We start from the raw sequence: 23,597 nt of genomic DNA, 5'->3' as shown, positions 1-23,597 counted from the left end.
AGCATCAGTCATATGGTCAGATGCACCAGAGTCACTAATCTAAGGGGTAAAATGAGGAGCGGTACCAAGGGCTGTCAAAAAAGTACCTTTGTGGGCTAAAGAGCCAGATGACATAGTATTAGCAGACTGACCCGAGGCTTGGAAATTGGAAATTAGCTCATATATTTTTGCAAGTTGGTCGGAATTAAATCCCCTATTAGAAGTTGTCGGGCCACGGGCTTCTGTGGGTATTTTTTTTGCTTGGGTTTCGGTGGAGGACTAATGACCATGGGCTTTATTGGGCTGTCTCGACTTCCAATCCACGGGCTTGCCATGTAAGGTCCAGCATGTGTCTTTAGTATGGCCCCTTTTTTTTTTTGCAATGCTCACAATAAGGCCTTCTGGAATGTTTTGGGCTGGATCAAGTATGAGGCCCACGGGTTATAAGAGCTGATGCATCGGGCCCAAACTTGTTTTGCTCCTTCAACCTCACGTTCCTCCTACTTTCCTCATGCTGAACCTTAGAGAAGACTTCTCAGATGGAGGGCAGTGACTGGCGACCTAGAATCCTGCTCCTCACGTCGTCAAGCTCTCAGTTCAACCTTGCCAGAAACTCGAATACTTGCTCGTTCGCCATCTTCTTCTTGAAACGTACACCGTCACCCGTGCATTCCCATTCCTCTTCGCAGCTGAGATCGAGTTCTTGCCAAAGTCCGAGCATCTCAGTGTAGTATTCTGTGACTTCCCGACCTCCTTACTTCGTCCGCCAAAGCCACGTGTTCAACTCAAAAATCTAGGAAGCATTTTTAGCATCGAAGTATGTCTTATGCACCGCATCCCACACATCCTTTGCCATCGGGAGAAACAGGTACGTTTTGCCAATGGCTAGCTTCATAGAGTTCATCAAGAATGACGTTATCAAGGAGTTCTAAGACTGCCATTTTTGGGATGCCACTGCATCAAGAGAAGGTGGTCGCTGAGTCTCGCTGGTAAGAAAGCCGAGCTTTCCCTTGCCGTTGATAACGAGCTTGGTTGACTATGCCCATTCTCTGTAATTCTTACCATTGAATTTTTCAACGGTAAGATGGAGTGGGGAATTCTCGAATACGCCGGCCGAGCCCATGGAGAAGGTTATCTGAGACTCTCCTTCCTGGGTTGCCGACTGGCTAGACTCATGGCTATGTTCTTTTTGGGTAGCCATGGATTGCTTAGGGTTTTAGAGTAACCCGAACTCTAATACCATGTAGAGAATGAGAATGAATCAATTGTATATTCAATTGTGTATTCTTTACATACTCGAGTCCCAATTTAACATGTACACAAAGAATAAAATATGAAAAAACAGAAGAGGACACAACTTGCGGTTGAGATGTGTAGTTTAGCTTCGGTGGGGTCTCAATTTATAGTCTCTAGCTTGTGGCAAGATCTCATGGTAGGTGGTGGTGCCTCACCCACCATGGTAGGTGGCGATGGCTCACCCACCATGGTAGGTGGTCATCATTCACCAACCGTGGCCGTCGTTCACATTGCTAGTTGTCATTCCACAATAGATTCCATCCCAACACTCACAAATCAGCAACCACACCTAAAAACAAAAAAAAAAAAACAAAACAAAACAATCAAAACATCACAAACTATGTGAAGCACTGACACAACCATGAACGAGGTGAACAACTCACCGACTATGCCACAGCCTCACAACTGAACATATGAATGCTGCCATTGCTCCAAAAAACTCACAAAAAAGCCTTCAAAAACCTTGTACAAAAAATAACGGAATGTCGCGAGTGCATGGTTGAAAAAATTGAATTTTTAAGCAAAAGACTGGCCTAACAGCTTGATAATATAGTCTAGAGAAGGAATCAGAGGATGACAAAGGGGGGAAAAAAAGAGGCCAGAACTTCACTCACATTGTAATAACCCGACAAAAAAATTTTTTAAAAATTAATTAATTCAAATTATTAATGAATTAATTAGTTAAACATTATTAAATAAACAGGTAAAAAGAAATAGTATGAAAAAAAATTTATTAAGACTAATTAATTAATTAATTAAACATTATCGAATTAAATAAATAAATAGAAATAGTAAAAAAAATTGAAATAAAGATATATAAATATATATATAAGGTTATTGCATAATATAAGTTAAAGTATATATATATCTATATATATATAAAATATATAATATTAAAATAATATATATTAAATGTAATAAGATGGATTGGATTTCAATTTGAAATCCAATTCCATCTCATCTTCTTCAGTGCGTCTGCAACTCTCTCTGTTCTCTCTTTGTCTCCGTTTCACTCTTCTATCCTCCTCTCTCTCCTCAATTTCGTCGACCTAACGATCACCGATCGGGAAACAGAAGGTGTCGTTGGATTCGTAACTCCGCCACCAACATTTCTACTGGAGCAGATTTGTCATGAGATCGGCGTAGGCACCACTCCTGGGGAAAGGTATATTTCCCCTAATTTCTCAATTTTTCATTAAATCTGTTGTTAAATCGACGATTAGACACCACTACGGGGTCCTAGTCATCGTTGTCGTCATTTTGACGTAGGTAATTTTTCAATTGAGATTTTCTAAGCCTTACTCCAAAGCGTGAGTGGGATTTGGGAAATTTGGTAATTTGGCTAAATTTAAGGGTATATTTATTTATTTAGAATTTATTTATTTATGAAATATTAAAATAATATTTTATTCAAGATTAATTACATTGAACTAGAATTTTTAATTTTAGGATCCAGGTGAGCGCCGCAGGCATCTTTTTGGGGTCCCTGTTGGCGTAGTTCAAAAAACCAAGTAAGGGGAAAATATATATATTAAATCAGAATTTTTGTGAATTTAATAGAAAATAAATTGTGTTATATATACGTGTATATGTTTCGGTATGGGTTTAAAATGTCAACCATTTAAATTATATTTTTCGAGTTTAGGGCCGTTTATTAGATATGTATATGCGAAAATGAACTGATGAAAGTGGAAAAATATTTTCAGGGTAATTATGTAAGGAATGAAAGGTATTTTTGGTATATAAACGTTAAATGTTGGTTGGCGTATTTTACAGGCAATGTATGAATTTTATTGCCAAACTGTGTGGCATGAGATTCTATGTAAATATATATTAAATGTATGAGATGCAGGTTAAGTAATGCATTGTGAATAAAACATGATATGAACTACGTTGCTTGTGTGTGTTAATGCAACCATGTAAACAGTTGAAAAATGCTGGGTAAAATAGCTAAAAGATGCTAGGTAAAACAGCAGAAAAATGCTGAGTAAATGTGTGACAGCTGAAAAATGTTGGGTAAAACAGCTGAAAGATGTTGGGTAAAACAGCTGAAAGATGCTAGATTGAAATGAAATGAAATGAAAATGGAAATGAATGGAACGGAAATGAAGTGTGAAATGTGAACAATGTAAAATTGGAAAGAGTCACTTAAAGTGAAATGAAGTGAAATGTTAAAGTTATGAACATGAACAGATGTGAATGGTTGAATAATGACAGAAAGAATAATGTATTATCATATTAGAAGTACTTATGTACGTAGAATGTGCTATGATTTGAGCAAGGCGTACTCTTCGAATGAGGGCTTGTTGAGAAAGGCGAGTGCACTAGTAGCTTCAGATGTAGCAGTAACTACATAACGTACTAGGACAAAGGGAACCTACTTGTATGGGCAGGTAGATTTCCCTATTCTTGGGAGCCTTCGCCAGTAAACCTTTGTTTGAACTGCGTGAGTACAAGATCAATTTAATATTTGAGGGCTTACTGAGTAAGGTGAGTGCCCTGGTATGCTTCTGCTATGACCTTTGGGTTGTCTAGGTATCATAGCAGAGGGGTGCTACTTGTATGGGCGGGTAATCACCCCTATCCTCGGATAATCTCGTGGGTTAAATCTTTTGCATGTATTTGATTAGGATCAGAGAATGGTTTCAAAAATTGTGTTAACGATTTTTAAATGTTAAATATTATGTTGTTATATACCTCATGTTAGCCGCACGCTGTGTTTAATATATGGTTTCTTCCCTTACTGAGATGTGTCTCACCCGAATATAAATGTATTTTTTTTCAAGATTTCTTCGAGATCGAGCTTTGAGAGCTCGAGGTTTTTATAACATTATTGGGAATTAGAAAAGGAAAATGGTATATTTCTATGTTAATTTTGGGGAATGTAAATATTTAAGTTTTATGTCTTTATGTTTTAAGGCTGTTGAGTAAGGAATGATTGTGAAAATACTGAAATGTTTTGGGAGTTATGTAGATTTATGGAAATGCAGGTGATGGATGATTTATTATGGATTATAGTTAGAATTGGTAAACTCTGGTATTATGTTATATGGAGATTATTTTATATTTTCCGCTGCGTATATGTTGATTATGCATTATCAGGGATTTTATCAGGTATAACGCGCTGAACCCAGGTTTAAGGGTTCGGGCATTACACACGTGCTAGCGTGTGGGGCCACACGGAGGGTCCTCTAGCGATGGCATTTTGTGGGTGAGTCATCAAGGGGTCTGTTTATGGGTGTATGGTTGGCTTTGTGAAATAATATGGGATGGAGGTGGATCTAGGAAGGACAGCCACGGGAATGGTGTTTTCCGGTGACAGCTGAGGGGAATAGGGTTTAGGTTGGATCACGCTCAGATGCCATGTTATGATTTGATTAAAATGAATGACCTAACTTGAAGATAGGTCTCTCCCTCTATCTATAATACAAATTAAATACATTCTAATGACAATAATACTCTTACTAACTCTCATTAATTAACATACTAACACACTCAATAATAATAATACTAGAAGACATAATAAACCTCTAACAAGCACATTTTCTAATCACCATCCTTTTGTGGTGTGAGATCAATTGAAATAGCACACACCAATGCTCTAACTAATCCTTTTCTAAGCAATTCAAAAACCTACCCATAGATGTGGTGTGATCATGGTTTTAAATAACGGCCGTTACGTAGCGTAACGGCCGATACGTAACGGAAATCGGAAGCCCCGAAACCGATACGGGCCGATAATGCGGTTCGGAAAAAATTCACGGCCGTAACGGCCGTTACGGAGGCGTAACGGCACGTAACGGCCGATTCTCCAACGTTACACTTCGTAACGTCCGTTACGGACCGTTACATGGCCGACAGTCGCAGATTCGCTGAAGGATTTCTGCTGCAGGCAGCAGGCAGCAGCGCTGCTTTCCCCCTCCCCAGTCCCCACACTCATCTGCCATTCAAAGGGTAAAATGGAAAGTTACAAACTGACCTTGAAAATTTGTTGGCGCCTGGCGGAAGCAATAAGAAGGCTTCGAAGCCTGAGAGTGAGCACACCGAGGCTACCGAGCAGATCTACTCATCTTGCAGTTCCAGCAACTTGGCGAGTCACCAGCGACGGCGAAAGGTCTGCAGCAGCTCCGCCAGTCGTCGCAGTCGGCACCTTCCTCCGCCAGTCGTCGCAGTCGCCACCAGCCAGCCTCTCGTTTTAAGCTTCGGAGGCTCGGAGCTTGGCGTCATCTCTGCTTTGTGCTTCGCAGCTCGCAGCCTTCGCTCCTTCGAGCTCCTTCGAGTTCCCTCGAATCCCTCCCCTCTCTCGCTCTGAGTCGACTACCAGGCCCAGCGTATGAGACACTCTAACTCTTAACACTCAACACCCACAGCACTTTTCATTATGTTTTTTTTTTTTTTAAATTATATTTTGTTGTTCACAGCACTTTTCATTCTGTTTTTTTTTTTAATTATATTTTGTTGTTCCCACAGCACTTTTCATTATGTTTTTTTTTTTTAAATTATATTTTGTTGTTCCTACAGCACTTTTCATTCTGTTTTTTTTTTAAATTATATTTTGTTGTAAAATAGGTTTGTTAAATTGAATTAAAAAAAAAAAGTAATTTAATAGAGTAAAAAATTAGAAATCATTAATAATTATGTAAAATAAAATTTTCTTAATTTATAAATATTTTAATTGTATTATATTTTTTGAAAGATAATTATGAAAATTAATTCCATGACATAGCAAGCAATTATTAATAGTATATAATTAATATTTTTTAAGGTTAGTAAATAATTAATATTTACCAATAATAATTGAAGCCTTTTTTATAATAATATTTGAATATCAATAATCCACTACTGCATTCACCATCTAAACAAAGCATTAAAATAATGTATGTACACAAGACATCCATGTGATGGCATTTTATATTATCTAGGCTTAATTGAGCTATATTTTTCACCATTCTTAAAGAATTCTAAGGAATACTCTGCACAATTATTATAATATTTAGTCTTAGGATTTGCCAAATTCTAAGGAATACTCTGCACAATTATTATAATATTTAGTCTTAGGATTTGCCAAACTTATAGAAATAAAATTAATTCATGGCACCAATTGGCTAACATGCTATTTATGTCAGCTGGACAAAGTGGTTATTTTGATAAAGAAGATATCATATTCACTCCCATCTATTGAAAAAATATTGAATAATGTTCATATTATAAAATAAAAAAAAATTAAATAACATCTGTCACCCATTTTATGTTACATGTGTATCTACTTGCCATTTCTTGAGTAGGGTGACCCTGTTTATTAATATTTTTTAAGTTTTAATACATCATTTTGACCTTAAATTTAAAATTAGGTAAAATAAATGTTTACATCTATTTTTTGTTTTTAGTTATCAAATAAAGTAAAATTTGATAACTTAATAATAAAAAAATTAACCTAATAGTTAATACATTAATAAATCTGATTTTTACTAATTACTACTGGAATTTATAGAAAAATTTAATTTTAATCCATATACTGAGAAAATGCTTAAAAAATTAAATAGTCAATTTGTAATGTATGGATCTCTATTTGTGATGCTATGATGTATATGAAAGTAGAGCAAAAATCTTTTTCACCTGTTAATTTCTTATAGTTATAAATGAAAATAAAATCAAGCTATGAAAAATAATAAAAATATCTTTTTAAAGATAAAGAAATATATTTTTTTTGTAATAAAATATCTAATATTTTATAATTTTGTTTATTTAAATATAAAAATAATAAACATTACTTATTATTTTTAATCAAATATTATACTTTATTTTTACGTAATAAGTATTTAAAATTAGGACTATTTAGTACTTATTATTTAATATTTACTAAATTACTAATTATATTATTCCTGTCATTGTAGAAAGGTTGTAACTTTGTATTTTCTTTATATTTTGTGTAGAGATCATCAAATTAAGTCTATCAATATGTCACGTGATAGAGGAAATGAAAACTTACCTAGTGAGGATATTGGATGGCATTTTGGTACTGCGGTAGACGGTAATAGACATGTTATTATGTGTAAGTTATGTGGGAAGATAATCAAAGGGGGCATTACACGCTTGAAACAACACTTGGCACATAAAAAGGGTCAAGTAGCTGGATGCTCAAATGTGACCACACAAGTAAGAGAACAAATGATGAAACATCTACAACAGTATGCTGAGAAGAAAAGAGATAAACAAAAAAGGCAAGAAGAAGCAGAAGCCCAAATTAGAGGAGATTTTGAGAATTTGAGCGATGAAGAAGACTTAGAAGAAGAAAGTATGAGATTTGCTCGACAAGAAAGCATGCGATCACAACAACAATGGGAAGAAAGACAAAGATTTCGAGCAAGAACAACTGGAAGAGGTAATATTTATGAAGAGGGAGGTGGCTCTGGCAGTGGTGCTACCAGTGGTTTCAATAGAGCAGGAGCTCGATCTTATAGTGGTCGAGAAGCTGGAGGTAGTGGACGACAATGGATCAATCCTGATGCCCCTGAAGCTAGACTAAAGGCAATGGATCCTATTTTAGAAAGAAGCAAGAGTGCGAAACAACCAAAACTCAACACAAAGTTACTGAAAGGTTTAAGAAGTAAATTAGGAAAAGCGGTTGGAAAATTCCTAATTTATAATCGGATTCCAGCGAATGTAGCTGACTCTCCATTTATGCAACCTATGCTTGATATTGCTGCAGAGGTTGGAAAGGGGGTGAAGGGTCCATCACCCTATGAGATATCTGAAATTTATTTGGAGCAAGAGTATCAAGAAATGAAAAATTATATAGCTTCTTTTGCTGGAATTTGGAAGGAAAGAGGTGTAACACTTATGTGTGATGGTTGGTCAGGACCAACTAGAAAACACATTATAAACTTTTTAGTTTATTGCGATAGAGGCACCGTGTTTCACAAATCAGTTGATGCCTCTGATGTGCCAAGCAGAACAGCTGAATATTATTTCAGGTAATTTTCTAATTTTAATTGTATATGCAAATAGTATTATGGACTTGCATGTTTTTAATTAAATAGTAGTAATTATTGAATCTATAATTTCATTTCAGATTAATGGATGAGGTGGTTGAAGAAATTGGAGAGGAGAATGTTGTTCAAGTAGTGACTGATAATGAAGCTGCAATGAAGGCAGGAGGAAAATTATTGATGCAGAAGAGGCCCAATCTCTATTGGACAGCATGTGCAGCTCATTGCATAGACCTTATTCTTGAAGATATTGGTAAGAAAAGTAACGTGAAGAAGGTCTTAGAAGATGCAAGAACAATAACCTCATTTATTTACAACCACACATGGACAGTGAATTTCATGAAGAAATTCACAAATAATAGAGAGTTACTTCGCCCTGCCATCACTCGATTTGCCACAAATTTCATTGCTTTGGAGACTATTGTCAGGCATAAACAAGCACTAAGGGAAATGTTTACATCTGATGCTTGGAAAAACTCAAGATTTGGAATGGCAAAATCAGGCCCAGCATATGATTCGAAGAAAATTATCTTAGGCAAAGAGTTTTGGCAAAAGGCCTCTGATATAATTAAAGTGCAAGAACCCTTGGTGAAAGTTCTTAAATTGGTTGATGGTGATGAAAAACCAACCATGGGCTTCATATACGAGGCAATTGATAGGGCGAAGTTGGCCATTCAAAAAGATTGCCGGTTTTACAAAGATTATTGGAAAATTATTGACAACCGGTGGAGTTTTCAGTTGCACCAAGATTTGCACGCTGCTGGTAAGTGTAAATCAAATACAATTTCTTATTATTTTAACTTTTAAATTATGCATAGTTGCATTAGAAAACTATTGATTAATATGTTTCTAAATTTAATTGTAGGGTATTTTTTGAACCCACAATTTCTTTATGGTGCCCCACCCTCTCCTGAAGTTGCTAGAGAAGTCATGGATGGAGTTAAAAAAGTGATAACCAAGTTGGTACCCGATATAGATACTCAAATTCGGGCTATTAATCAAGTAAGTATTGGTTCCATTAAATTGAATAATGAATTGTTCTAGTATTCTGTAATACTTTTAAGAATAATTATTAATACATCTAATTAATTAATTTTATTTCACAATCATCCTTTTTTAGTTGTTGCTATATCGAGATAGGCAAGAGACTTTTGGAACCCCATTGGCTCAAAGGGCAGTGAAACAAACAAATCCTGGTAAATATGACTATATAGCTAAATAATGGAAAATTACTCTATTTTCTCTCTTTGTGTTCAAATTTGACTTTTGAAATACGCTATACTAATATAAAACTCTTTTTAATTATTAATGCAGCTGAATGGTGGATTCATTATGGCTTGTGTGCTCCTGAACTCCAAAGAATAGCAATTAGAGTTCTTAGCCAGACCACATCAGCTTCGAACTGTGAGCGTAATTGGAGCACCTTTAGCCTCATCCATACGAAAACAAGAAATAGATTAAAGTACATGAGACTACAAAAACTTGTTTTCGTACATTACAACATGAGGTTAAAGTTAAGACGTACAATGAGAAGAAGCCAACGAGAAATTGAAGAGGGTTTCAATCCTATCAATTTGGACTACATTTTCGAAGAAGATGATCCTTTAAGTCAATGGTTAGAGGAGAGAGAGACACCACTACTCGACGGTCAGGACAATTCAAATTGGTTAAATGAAGAGGTTGGTGGTACTACAGAAGGAGGTGATCAACCACCAATAAACGCGCATGATGATTCAAGTTCAAGCCCTGAACGTACACAAAGTGATGACAATCTTGGTTTGAGCCCACCAAGTGATGATGATGGTAATAGTGGTGCTGGAGCTGGGGTTGGGGGGGGTGGCAGTGGTGGTGGTGGAGGCGGCGGTGTAGAATATAATTATGGATATGATACAGGGACATCATTTGGAAGGGATATATATCCTTCTGATCCTTATGGACTACATGACATACCTGAAAATTATGACTTGGGTATTCCTCCAAGGAACCAATCTTCACAACCCAGGAGAAGGAGTGCTCGTGGTGACCCTAACGATTCTACTGAAGATTCATATGGTGTGGTTCGTAGTTTTGGCGACTTTGGTTTAGATGGTTCATCATCACAATCATATGGATCTCATCCAGCATATCCACATTATGCATCTCGTGACTCACATTTTTATCCCAGTGGATCAGGAATCTCAGGATCTAGTGAGTCTTCTTCTACACACTACCCAGAGCCAGCCCCTGCCCCAACTTATAGACATTATTCAGGAGAATTTTCATCACCAGTACATTTTCAAGAGCAACAACAAAATGACGTAAACTTAGGTTCATTCAACTATGTATTTCCACAAGGATGGGGAGATAATTTCCCATCCCAATCCCAAGATACAGATGCAAATTATGAAGACCCTCCACGTCATTCTTTTTGGTGGTGACATGTGTTATGTTACAAATTTGTAATATTGTATTCATGTATTTTCAACTATTTATTGATATTTGATATTAATCACTTTTTAAATTCATGTATGTGTAATGTGTATATTGAGTATTAAGTCTATTGAGTATTGATTCATTTTTAGTAACTTTATGACTTTAATTAATTGATTCTTACATTTCTACATCTTTTTACTCATTAAAGTAATGTAAACTATAAAAAAAATATGTTTTTTTTTGTAAACAGCGCACTAAAATTAATATAAAAATCATAATGCCTATTAAAAAGCATTTGTAGGTTGAAAAAAAGCCTTCAAAATTCATTAAAAATCATGTATTAATGGATTTCATGCTTATTTTTTAATTTTGGCATGGTTGTGCATGCGTGAAAAAAATTCACGACCGTTACGCCCGCTTCCCGTTACGTAACACCCGCGTCTCCCGCGACCCGCGACACCCGCGACCGTTTCGCGACGTTACCCGCGACCGCGATTTCGAACCATGGGTGTGATTGCAAAAGATCTATCACCCAATAAATGAATTTCAAATGACAATTTCAAATTTACTTGTTTAGTAAGTATGATGAGAAGCCATACTATGACTACAAAAGATCCTAGCTTAAGGAAAGCAACTCTTTTCCCTTTTCAGAAGCCCAAGCAACCAGGATATTGTTTGTAGGATTCTAGGGTATCTCAGAGACTCTCCTTGCAAAGGTTTGATATATAAATATAAAAGAAATTGTATGATCATGGGAAACTCTTATGCAGATTAGGCTGGTTCAATTGATGATCAAAGGTCTACTACTATATATTGTGTATTTGGGGGAGGTAATCTAGTTATCGAGCATATCAAGAAAGAAAGCAACGTAGCAAGATCTAGTCATTGAAGCATAATATGATGCTATGGCTCATACTTTGAGTAAGTTTATGTGGATGAAGTCATTTATGTCAAAGATAAGATTCTTGGTAATAAATCCCATAAATATGTCTTGTCATAATCCAGCTGCCACTTATATTATAGCAACCTAGTGTTTCATGAGAGACAAAGCACATAGGAGTTTACTATCATTTTATGAGGGATGCTGTGCTGAAGAAGGTGGTGAGAACGTCGTTTGTGAAAAATTGTGGATTAGTTAAGTGATGTTTTCAAAAAGGTTTTATTCAAGCCTGCCTTGTCTAGTGGTTCTAACAAGCTGAGGTCAGGTGATATTTGTACACCTCCAGCTTGAGAGGGGGTGTTAGAAGAAAATAGACCATTTTAGTAAATATGTGGTGTGGGTGATGCTACTTTTGTCTTCCATGTTTTTTTTCACTATTAATATATAAGAGGGCTGACCTAGAACAATACGTAAGGCTCCAGGAAATTGCTACTAGTTTTATTCTCTCTCTTTTTTTATCTTCTTCTCTTCTTTTCATTTCTTCTCCATCTCCAACTTTACAATAAAACTCATGAAAGATACTTATTATGAAGTAGCCATGTTGTTTTACTGACATGGGAAACCAACAATTAATTAGGTTTTGTGGTCCAAGGAATCATTTTGTGTTCAGGGAGTTGTCATCAGAGATGGGATGCATTGTGCTAGATTGGTCATTGCCCTATTTAGGGGTTCCATTGGAAGTAATCCTGGATCTATTAGTTTTTGGGATCTGGTCATGGAGACGGTGTCTAAGCATTTAGATCGGAGGAAGTGTGCTCTTCTTTCTCTCGAAGGTAGAACTACTCTTAGTCCAAGTTTGTCTTTCTATTATCCCATTGTATTTTCTCTATAGTGGTCGCTAGTAAGATTGAGAGAATGAGAGATTTCCTATGGTCAAGGGTAGCAAGCTTTAGAGATCATTTTGTGAGGTGGGAGGTGGTGTAGGTCTAAATGGGAGCATGGTTCAGGTCTTGGAAATTTGATGTCTACAAACACAGCTATCCTGACCAAATTGCTTTGGCGGTTTCTTCCTTGTGGCATAGAGTTGTTAAAAGCAAGTTTGGATCATACCAGAATGGGTGGGATACTAAATTGAGATCTAAATGCTCTTTGAAAAGCCTGTGGAAAGCTCTCTCTTAGATTTATCCCCTCTTTATTCCCCAGACTAAAGTATACCTAGGTAGGGGTTGTAATATCTGTTTTTGGAAAGATCTTTGGTAAGGGAATGTTGTTTTTTCCACCTCTTTTCCTCACCTCTTATGTTTGAGCTCAACACAAAAATGGTACTTGAATAACAGGGAGACAGAAGAGTTATACTCTTTGTTAGTCATGTTGAATAACTGTCAGGTCTCTTTGATGGTAGATGGTCGGTCCTGGTGTTTGGATTCCTTGAGGGTTTATTCTTGCAAACCTTTTTATGATTTTTTTACTAGTACTGATTCCTCCTTTCCTCTTAATAAAGCTATTTGGAAGGCCAAAGTACCCCCAAAATCAGGGATATTCTCTTGTTGGTTGCACTTAATAGAATCAATACCGATAACTTGTTGCAAACTAGGAGACCTTTGAAGGCTCTCTCTCCAGATGTTTCTGTGTTTTGGTTTAACTGTTCAGAATCTGCATTGTTTCTTGTTATGCATTGCAAATTTTCCTGGAAGGTATGGAACAAGTTATGTGATTAATTTTGAGAATGTCCGGTTTGTCCAGAGACTGTGGACGATTTCTTGGCAGTTTCTTTCATTGATTTTGGTAGGAAAAAGGAAAGGACGGTGTTATGGAAGTGTTCTTTCATTGCAGTATTTTGGGGGCTGTAGATGGAATTAATGCGTGTATTTTCTCAGGTGAAGAAGCTGTCATTTCTGCTGGTTTGGAAAAGGATTCATTATTTGGCTTCTCTTTGGTGTCTGGGTCATGAAAACTTTAAGGGGGTGAGCTTTTCGGATATTCAGCGCAATTGACGTTTTTTGTTGAATTGATAGCGCCCACTGGTTTTTTTTGTTTTGTTCTCTTTGCTTTTTGGTTTTCTTCTTTGTTTTTTATCTGGATTATCACAGATTTTGTTAAGGAGATGTCTTATTCTTCTGTTTGTATTTTCTTAACCTATCAATGACTTCTTTTGCTATAAAAAAAAATAATATTTACTAAATTCTCCCTCATCACATCCCTAACACTCCCAAGAAAACCAATGTTAAACCCATCCAGAACTGGAGCACCAAACACCACCACCCTGACTTCCTCTTCCTCAAAAGGCCTCTTTAACCAAGACATTTGTGTATGAGAATTAGGATTCCCATCCAAACCTTCAATCATCAACCCATAAGACAATCCACCTCAATATAAAGGTTTCTAAAAAAATCAGCTACTTCGTCAGCAGAGCATCCCTCTACAACTTTTCATCCCTCATCTCCAATATAATTACATCTCATCTGGCTGCCCATTAGCCATTCCATGAAAAACTTTGAAATACAGACTCACAGTCATCCTCTCTAACCCACATAAATTTTCGTTCTCTACCTGCAACTCCTAAGGCTTAATTTCCTAACCTCCTCTCGAATAACCTCCTCTAACTCATTTTAAAAAATAACAGTTGGCACCCTCCCCATCCAAAAGGCCCTTTCTTCCTCTTTTCTATCCAACACATTCAACTCCCTCAAGGTACTAGCCTCTTGCAAACTAATATCCCCAAAATGCCTCTAAATTCCACTTCTTTAAACCTCTTTCGCTCCCTTAAGCTTCTTCATGAACCTATAGATCACCCCAAGTGTCCCTAACTAAAGAATGGAAAAAATTCACCCAAAAGGGCCTCACTTAACCTTTCTACAACAAAACAAAAAAATGGTTGGATACTGGTCTAGCACTCTACCTAATATTTCTCCAAAATGGTTAAAAAACTCATCCTCCCAGTCAACACTGAACAGAAACCTATCTAACCAACTAGCGATCCCCTACAGACTAAGAGGACAAAGCACTATGCAATGGAAGATCCCTCAAACTACACTCCCAGGAAACAAAACTCAAACACGTGTAAATGCTTCCAAAGCTTAACAAAACATAGGCTTAGAAGTAGGGCTGTATACAGAAGTAAACCACCAATGAACCCTCCCTTCAACTTCAAGCAACAGCTGCAACACACAAAGAAAATAAACCATTACAACAATCAACTGTAGATGCCAAACCATTGTCCCACAATTAAAATACCCCCTCCGGCCCCTAGGAAGAAAGAAATGCCCAACCATACCTCTACCCATCTGAATATCCCCAATGTCCCCCCCCCCCTCCCCCCCCCTCCGAAAAAAGTTCACACATTGAAGCTTTCTTTCCTGCAAAAACAATCTTACTGGAGTGTCTAGACACTATCTTTCTAATTAAAACCACCTTCTTAAATTCGCCTAGCCATCCAACATTCCAACTCAACAATATTTTTGAAGTCTCTTTTTCTTCCTACCCACCCCCTAAGAGGACTATGAGGATCTTGGTCATCTCTCTCACCCCACAAAGGACTAACAGATATAATTTCTCCCTCATTAGCCTCCTACATCTAGCACAAAGTTATATTTGATAAATTCGACAGATTTTCTGGAATGAGAAGGATACCTTTAAAGAGCTTAGAAGCCCCCAGATCTGCCTCAACAGAATTCAAAGCAGGAAACCCCAATGCATCACCAGAACTGAAGACATTATGCACGGTATAGGATGAAGCATCATTTTACGGGATAATAGCCCAAAATCCCCTAAAATAACTGCAGCAGCATCCAGATGGTCTGCCGGTGCCTTCAAATAGCAACATCAGCCTGAGCATTCCCAGAAAACCTCCCCATACCCAGAGTTCAACTCTCCTGCTGTCCAAATATAAATAGTCCCCCCCCCCCCCCCCCCCCCCCCCCCCCCCCCCCCCCCCCCCCCCCCCCCCCCCTATTAAAAAGAATCCACTGAACCCAAGCTAGGAGCTGCATTATTCTTCATGAATTCATGGGAATCAAAATCATCACTGAAACCATTATCTGCCATCAATTGTTCCGGCAATAACCTTCTCTCCAATTAACATATGCGATTGATCTCCTCCTCTCATCTCCAAAAGAATCAAATAGAGAAGAACATTCCGCAATGTCCACCTTCGCCACAGCCTTCCCTTTCTCAGCTATCTCCCCAATTGACCCACACCCACCCCCCCCCCCCCCCCCAAAAAAAAAAAGAATTCCTTTGCACCATTGATCCCACCTTCCACCAAATCAACGATCCCAACTCTCACATCCCCACTCCACAGTTAAATCAACCTCTTTGCCCCCGCAAAACTTGGAGCAAGACTCTGGTCCCTCGCATTTACTGATTTCCACCATCTTCAGTACAGCATTAGTATGAGAGGCTTCCTCAATACACTTCGGATCTTCAATTCTCAGTGTTGCACGGCCACCCAGATTATGATGAGCTGCTGCCTCTCCCTTCTCTACCCCTATAGTATTCTACAATAGATCTACCTCCATATGAGTTTGATGAGATCCTCAGCTGACTGCAACTCAAATTTGCAACCCAGATGCATTTCAGCCGCTCCTTCTACACTTATCATGGACTTGGTAGGCTGGTCTCACTTTGAACCATGCAAGCTACAAGCTCTAGTCTCTTCGACCATACCCCCCCAAAAGGCCCAATCTGTCCACCCACATTTAGGAAAGCATTAGGCTCAGCACTAGGCCCACTCTATTCCATTTCAAGCCCACATAGCAGCCCAGTTATATTTAAATTTAAAATCAAGATATTCGGCTGAAATTCTCCCCTAAAATTGAGGTGATAGCATCTTCTCCCTTGAAGCCAACTAGCAACTTGAATTCCTGGACCTTCTTCTAAAATATTCCAGCAAAATTGTTTCAATGGCCACTCTTCCTTACAGATATTTATGTTTTTTCCTCAAAACACAGAACCAAAACACTTTTTGAACAAGCAATTTTTCTCAAAATAACGGTTTCAAAACCTAATAGAACTATACACAAAATCCCAAAATCCAAATAATATCAATTTGGGCCTTCGCACAGCTGAACCCCTGATTCGGAAAACTAAAGTTCCCTTCAAGGTTAAGGCCCTTTAGTGGACAGCAATCTCGGGAAAAATGATTATTACTAGCTTGCTCCAGTTTGTGGCCCTTACAAGGCTCCATCACCTAATGTGTTTGACCTTTGCTTCAAGAGTGGAGAGACTTGCTCCCACTTGTTCTCACATTGCCACTTCTCTTGGTCCCTTTGGAAAAAACTGCGTGGAATTTTTAAAGATAATTGACTGCACCCTTCGTCCATGGAGACCTTAGGCTCTTTGACATTTAAGGGGTTTGGAAAAGGTAGGGAGAGAAAGGCTTTGTGGCAGTGTGTGACCATGGCTACCTTTTGGAGTACTTAGTCAGAACGAGATGCCATAAATTTTAAGAACTTGGGAACCCCGCTTTTCTGTAGCAAAAGAAGATGAATTTATTAGAGAAAAGAAGAATGTACAAGAAGAAGAACAAGAAATCATCCACAACAAAAAAAATAAAAATTAGAAAATAAAAATAAAATAAAAACAATCAAAACAATCAAACTAACAATGCCAACCAATCCCGTTGCATATTAGAAAACCCCACACCTCGAAAACAACCAGCAAAAGCACACCAAATGAGGCCAAATAATGAATCTTCTCCCATAACAAAGACACATTCAGCTTTTCCCCCAAAAAATATACGAGCATTTCATTCAGTCCATTAACCCCACAGAATTGAGAAAACCACACACATCCACAAATCATGAGCATCCATCCTTTTATTAGAACCAGAAAAACGTGACCAGCAAATCCTCCCCCAATTCCGAGAAACCCAATTTTCTCCCAAAAGACTAAAAAGCTTACTCCAAATATTCCAAGAAAATGGGAAATGCAAAAACAAATGAGACATTGTTTCAAGACTATCAAGACCAAAAAAAAAAACGCACACACGTTGGGAGAAAGTGCCTTTGAAGGTCTCCTACTCTGGAACAGATTGTTGGTGTTAACTATACTAAAAATTACCAGCCAAATTAAAACCTTGATCTTTGAGGGAACTTTGGCATCAAAAATAATTCTATGGAGCGGAAAGGAAATATAAGCATCAATCAAGTAGTCACAAAAAGATTTGCAAGAATAAGGCCTTGAAGAGAGACCAAGAACGTCTATCCACCCCAAAGGAAGGTTACCAAGTCCCCAATAGCATCAACAAGGAAGACAACTCCTCCACCTCTCTATCATTAAGAGTTCTACATTCCCAGGAAAACGAATGACCTTCAGAGATCAAAAAGAAGGAAAACCTCATTATGACCTGAACTCAAACAATAAAGACAAGGAAAAGAATACAATAAAGCAGCATTACCCGCCCAAATGTCTTCCCAAAAACAAATGTGAGAACCATGACCCAAGGCAAGCTTAGTGTGAGGAACAAAGAGAGGGTGGATCTAAGAAATACACCTCCACGAGATTTCTAAAAAACATTTAATTCCTAACTTAGCATCCAGGATCCAGCCATTCACATGTGATCCAAATTACTTTAATTGCTCTATGCCAGAGAGAGGACTCCTCTTAAGGGAAACCACCATAAGCATTTAGCCAAAATACCAATCTTTTTAGACACCAATTTCCCAAGACCCAAACACCCCTCCGACCTAGACCTTCAAACAGTCTCCCAAAAACTAGCAAGATGATCTCTCTTATCTCCAAACCCCGACCAAGAGAGATCTCACATGATCTTCTCAGTCTTACTAGCTATCCCCACCAGAATCCTACTTTGCACAAACAAACAGTCTGCCCTCTTGCTTCATCTCTGTTTCTCTTCTCGTTCTCTTCTTCTTCTTCTCTTCAATTCTCTCTCATAACTCTCTCAACTCTCTCTCATTTCTGAATTCTGTGCTATCTCTTGGCAGTTTCTGTCCAGCAACTCCTCCAACCTCCCATCTTCTTCTTTTCTCTCCTTCAGTTTTTTAACTCTCTCTCTCTCTCTGAATTTCAGTTTTTTTATTATAAAATAAATAAATAAATAAATAAATAATTCCCCCAAAATGCAGTTCCGCAGTTTCTGAACTTCTTCAGAAATTCCAGTCGTGTCCCATTTTTCGAAAAAACCACCTTCCAGACCCCTTCTTGCAACACCACCCATCCCATTGAAAACAGAACCCCCCAAACCCCTCACCCTCAAATTTTCATCATTGTCCGATCACCGGAGGTCATTCCACACGCTAGCCAAAACATCTCCAGCCGTCAACACTTCAAAAACCTTAATATCCAGTGAGTTTCTCATCGCACCACCAACACCACTATACTCCTCATCCCCTGATCGCCATTCGCCCCAAAAATCATCGCTGGAAAATCGCTGCTGGTGGCTCACACACCCCACATGCCAGCAACCTGCGAGTGGGATTCTGCCTGAGTCTTTTCCTGGTTCCAATTTCATGAGAGTTTGCTCAGCCACGATTTTTTGGATTTTCTTTGTGATATTTTGAGCTACAAGAAGATATTTTAATTGTAGAGACACTACATTGCAAGCAAGCACGATAATTTGGCTAGAAATTGTCACTGCCAGCATAAAAAATCAGGTTTTTTTCCCACACTAATTTGTGAGTTTTCTTCATGAATTTCTTTCATTTCAGCAGGACAATCAATATCAAGGTAGATTAAAGATAGTTTTTGAGAAATTGGGAGTAAGTCTCGTGGAAAATTGTGTTATGAGGGTTGTGCTATATAGCTGCAGCATATGTATACGCATAATTCAGCAACATGGTGATAAATTATAGGAAAAGGGAATGTCATTTGCCAAACTTTGGGTGCAATTTCAAGCTTTTCAACACCTTTCTCAAACGCAGCAAAAAGGATTGCAAAATCATTATTGATGGAAGATGTCCAATGAATGTGGTTTCAAAAAAATGGAGCCGCTCAAATTCAACTTCATCCGGAGCCACGCCTGGAGCCTTATGAGATGTCTTGGGTTGATAACTCTATTGTACATGTTTATGAAAGATGTTTGGTTCCCTCAGGGCAGATCCACTCACATGATAGTGCCCCTAGGGTGGATCCACTCACATGATAGTCCCTCTAGGGTGGCTTTGATACCAAATGTAAAATGGTCCTAGGCCGGACTCTGATAAGATATTATCCGCTTTGGCCCACTGATCTCACAGGTTTGTCCTATAAAAGGCGCCTCACTTAGTTGGAGCCCCTCCTTATAAGCTCAAGATCTCCCTAGAACACATCGAATGTGAGACCATGACATCATGTGACCTCCAAGTCACATAGCAACAACTTTACCATTGAACCTAGACTCCCTTTTAGGTCACATAGCAACAACTTTACCATTGACCCTAGACTCCCTTTTAGAGGAGAATGAAACATCTCCAGCAAAAATTCTAGAAAAATATAGAAAAAGAAACTAAAAAGCACAAAAAAATAAATACATTGAGATATCAAAGCGAAAAATTCCTCCACTCTTGCTAAATTTCTGAAAAGCTTGCTAAGCATCCAAAACCAATGCACCATAAAGAGGCCACATAATGAATTTTTTTTTTTAATAACAAAATAAGAAATCATTAATAGATAAAGAATTTACAAAAGGTAGAATGAGATAGCTCCAGAGACAAATTGGGAAAGGCGAGGTAATGAATATTTTCCCAAACCAACTGCCTACACAATTTTTTCCCTAAAAAAAAAATCCATGCATTGCGCTCCAACCATAAACCCCACAACACTGCAAATATTCCACATTTCCAAAGAGCAGCCCTATCCTTCCTTCTTACAAAACCCTCAAAAGAAACAGCCAACATTCCTTCCACCAACACCAGAAAAACCCAAGCTTCCCCCAATGTACCAAATAATATATTCCAGATGCTCCAAAAAAAAATCAAAATGTAAGAACAAATGAGGAGTCGACTCAGAATCCGAGTAACAAAGCAAACAAACATTTGGAGATAAGGCCTTCAAGGTTCTCCTAATTTGCAACAGATTATTAGTATTGATTCTATTAAGCACAATCAGCCAAATGAAGGTCTTAATCTTTTAAGGGAGCTTTGGCCTTCCAAATACATGACAATAAAGAAAAACAAGAGTCGGAACGGGTCAAAAAGTCAAAGACATATTTACAAGTATAAAGCCCCAAATGATTCAAAACCAAACACCAAGTGTTCCTAGCTGAAGAAAGATGACAATTATTCAATAATGACAACAAGGGGGACAGTTCTGTAAACTCTCTATCATTTAGAGATCTTCTGAAATGAAAGTTCCAAGAAACCAGTGGGCTGAACGAATCAACCACAAACAAAGAAATCGGACTATCTTGCCTTGAGATGAATCGAAAGATACAAGGGTAAGATGTGGACAAAAGATCATTCCCAACCACAGATCTTTCTAAAAACGAATCTGAGAACCACTCCCCAACATAAAATTAATGTGAGGAGTGCATAAGGGATAAATTTGAGAAATAGATCTCCATGGACTCTCCAAAGAACATTGCAAACTAGCAGTGGTATCCCACCCATTCTGCCGCAACCCATGCTTACTTCTAATCACTTTATGCCAAAGGAAATGATCTTCTAAGGGAAAACTCCATAACCATTTAGCTAGGAGAGTGATGCTTTTAGACACCAAATTTTTCCAAGACCCAGCCCTACCTCCATTTTAGACTTGCAGACCTCCCGAGCTAATATGTAATCTTTGTTTTCTGCAGTTATTATTCTGCTCCTTCTCTTTTGTTTTCGGCAAACATCTTACCATCCTTTTTCTCTTCCTATTTCTTGTCATAATAGTTTCCTCATTTTAAAATAAATTTCTTTATTTATCAAAAAAAATATTGAAATAAGATGTCTTTCAAAAAAAAAAGTTATAATTTATTTTAATTTGGGACTTATTGAGAGGACACTTGGCAATTGATCAAATCATTAGGGATGTTAAGTGAGTGGTTATGATAGTGAATTGCTAAATGACTCATGTTAAATGTTGTTTTACAATAACAGAGGGTATTTTGGTAATTCACTTGAACATCCACCCATAAGGGAAGTTTTCCTCTATTAAGCAATGTAAATAAGCACAAAATTGATATCGAAATTCAAGAGTCAGCTTCTTAGAGGTCCCACGCATACTTGCTTCCAAAATGTAGCCATCAGTAATCAGTCATTTTGTTTGCATGAGCATATGCACACACGTATTGGACCACATCACACATAGAAAGGTCCCATTTGGTTACTCACAAAGTCTATCACATTTAAATCATCAAACCCGTGATCAGTCAAACTATTGTTAGACATGCAAAAATATGCATTTAATGAATGTATTGTACAGATGCATTTTCATAATAAACCATGATTATTTATATCTGCACATGAAGGCCTGTTCATAATAAGCCAGGAGTATTTAAATCCGCACATGAAGCTAAAAATATGGAGCAAAATGCAAGGGAAGAAGATATCTGACCAGCAGTTAAATGCTCTCCTTTCACCAAGTTCACTGCATTGTACTCATACTCCAACCCTTCAATTTTTAAAAAAAATATTTAATAAATATCAATAAAAATAAAATCAAAATCCTAGCAGAGAACAAGTAAAATCCAAGCATTGAAACATAAGTGATTTTTCCTTTTGTTTGTGTTCATACCATAATTTGACCAATCAAGAAATAACTCAACCAAGAAAAATATGTAAATTAAATACATATTTTATGGTCAAGTGGTATGCAAAAAAAAAAAAAAAAAGAATTTTTTTTAATAACAAAAGAAGGTATATAGATAGAAAAAAGAGAAGGTACAACGTGTGGGGACAAGGAATCTGCCATATGAAAACGCACATCAAAGGAAAAGGAAAAAAAAAAAAGCATAAGAACCCAAAATAAAGTTAGACAAAATTAACCAAGGAACACCCTTTTCAAACCCTTTCCATCATAATGAACCAAACTCTTCAAATTCGCTAATTCCCTTTGACCCTTCATCTTTCGTTTGGCCACAATCCAAACTCACCTCATTTCCTTCAATATCACTCAAATTTAAATCCATTTTACCTAGAAGATTTTAAGCTTCTAAGTCCTCCTTTGGAATCCCCTCCATTGGTGTTGGCAGGATTCATCCCTGCACTTAACTTGTTCACCACCCCATCATTATCAAAAATAGAAACTCCCTCCAAACGTTCCAACAGGGGTGGATGGACATATGATAAATCTCCTATTTCTTCTCAGGTATAAGAAACGTACCCATATTATTCTCAAATCTCATCCAACAACACCCCCACCACAATCAAAATCACTGATATCGTCACTATCTGAATCTAAAAAGTTCCCTCATTTCTTTACCACCTTCCTTTTCTACTCATTACTAAATCCAGCATTCTTCGTAGCATGAGAAACTTCCCCGATACTGAACTCTCCTTTAGAATCTCTCCTTAGCATCTATGTCGCTGACTCACCAAAATTTTCTTTCTCATCTTCAAAGATATTCTTCATTCAAGCACCCAAACAAGTAGCCCTTCAACAAGCATAAACCTAGTTACTTTCAGATTTACAAGTATAAAGGCAACAATCATCAAATTTCTCCCCTAACCCCGCTTCTTCTTTTTTACTCTTTTTCACACCACCTTCTAATACATCTTCAGAACTAGACACAATTTTATTACCAAAATCTTGATTTGAATCTAATCTGCGGTTATCCTAAGCTTCCTCTAACTCTTGATCGGTTTTCTTTTTTTCTTTTTTTTATAACAAAAGAGTTTTATTGATAGAATAGGAATGTGCAAGAAGAAGAGAGTAAAGCATCTACTTTCAAAATTCTGGGTTACCCCAGAAATATGAAAAAAAATGACAAAATAAAAAAGAATACTAGAAACAACCAAAAAAATCATCAGGCCCTATTATTTCAACAAGGAAATGATAGAGGCTGTAATTTCATCCATCCCCGTACTAGTCTTCTAAGAAATAGAAGCAACATTTTGGGGCCCATTATCCAGAATCAACATGTGCTGAGGTCCCCAATTTCTGAATCATCGGTCAAATTA

At 37.5% G+C, this 23,597-nt stretch overlaps 2 protein-coding genes across 3 annotated transcripts in view; one reads left to right on the top strand and one right to left on the bottom strand.

The window, feature by feature from the left end:
- LOC131164568 (glutathione S-transferase zeta class-like) overlaps nt 1-23,597 on the bottom strand; it is a 140,837-nt gene that overhangs the window by 93,093 nt on the left and 24,147 nt on the right. For both annotated transcript variants that reach the window (XM_058121856.1, XM_058121857.1), the window contains exon 3: nt 22,033-22,089. In XM_058121856.1, coding sequence (XP_057977839.1) covers nt 22,033-22,089 — 57 coding nt within the window. The remainder of the gene's footprint in view (nt 1-22,032; nt 22,090-23,597) is intronic.
- On the top strand, nt 7,021-10,768 carry LOC131164567 (uncharacterized). Its single transcript, XM_058121855.1, has 5 exons — nt 7,021-8,249; nt 8,348-9,027; nt 9,130-9,266; nt 9,385-9,460; nt 9,579-10,768. Exons 1-5 carry the CDS (start codon nt 7,234-7,236, stop codon nt 10,679-10,681), a joined length of 3,012 nt encoding a protein of 1,003 aa, XP_057977838.1. The 5' UTR covers nt 7,021-7,233; the 3' UTR covers nt 10,682-10,768.

This window comes from Malania oleifera, chromosome 9 (genome assembly GCF_029873635.1).
Source record: "Malania oleifera isolate guangnan ecotype guangnan chromosome 9, ASM2987363v1, whole genome shotgun sequence".
NCBI classification, from domain to species: domain Eukaryota; kingdom Viridiplantae; phylum Streptophyta; class Magnoliopsida; order Santalales; family Ximeniaceae; genus Malania; species Malania oleifera.
Note: the sequence above shows the minus strand (reverse complement) of the source record. Positions and strands in the feature narration are given on the sequence as shown.

Coding starts and splice junctions, on each gene's coding strand:
- LOC131164567 (XM_058121855.1), top strand. CDS start 7,234: ATGTCACGTGATAGAGGAAATGAAAACTTACCTAGTGAGGATATTGGA. Junction 8,250..8,347: donor ACAGCTGAATATTATTTCAG/GTAATTTTCTAA, acceptor ATTTCATTTCAG/ATTAATGGATGAGGTGGTTG. Junction 9,267..9,384: donor AAATTCGGGCTATTAATCAA/GTAAGTATTGGT, acceptor ATCCTTTTTTAG/TTGTTGCTATATCGAGATAG.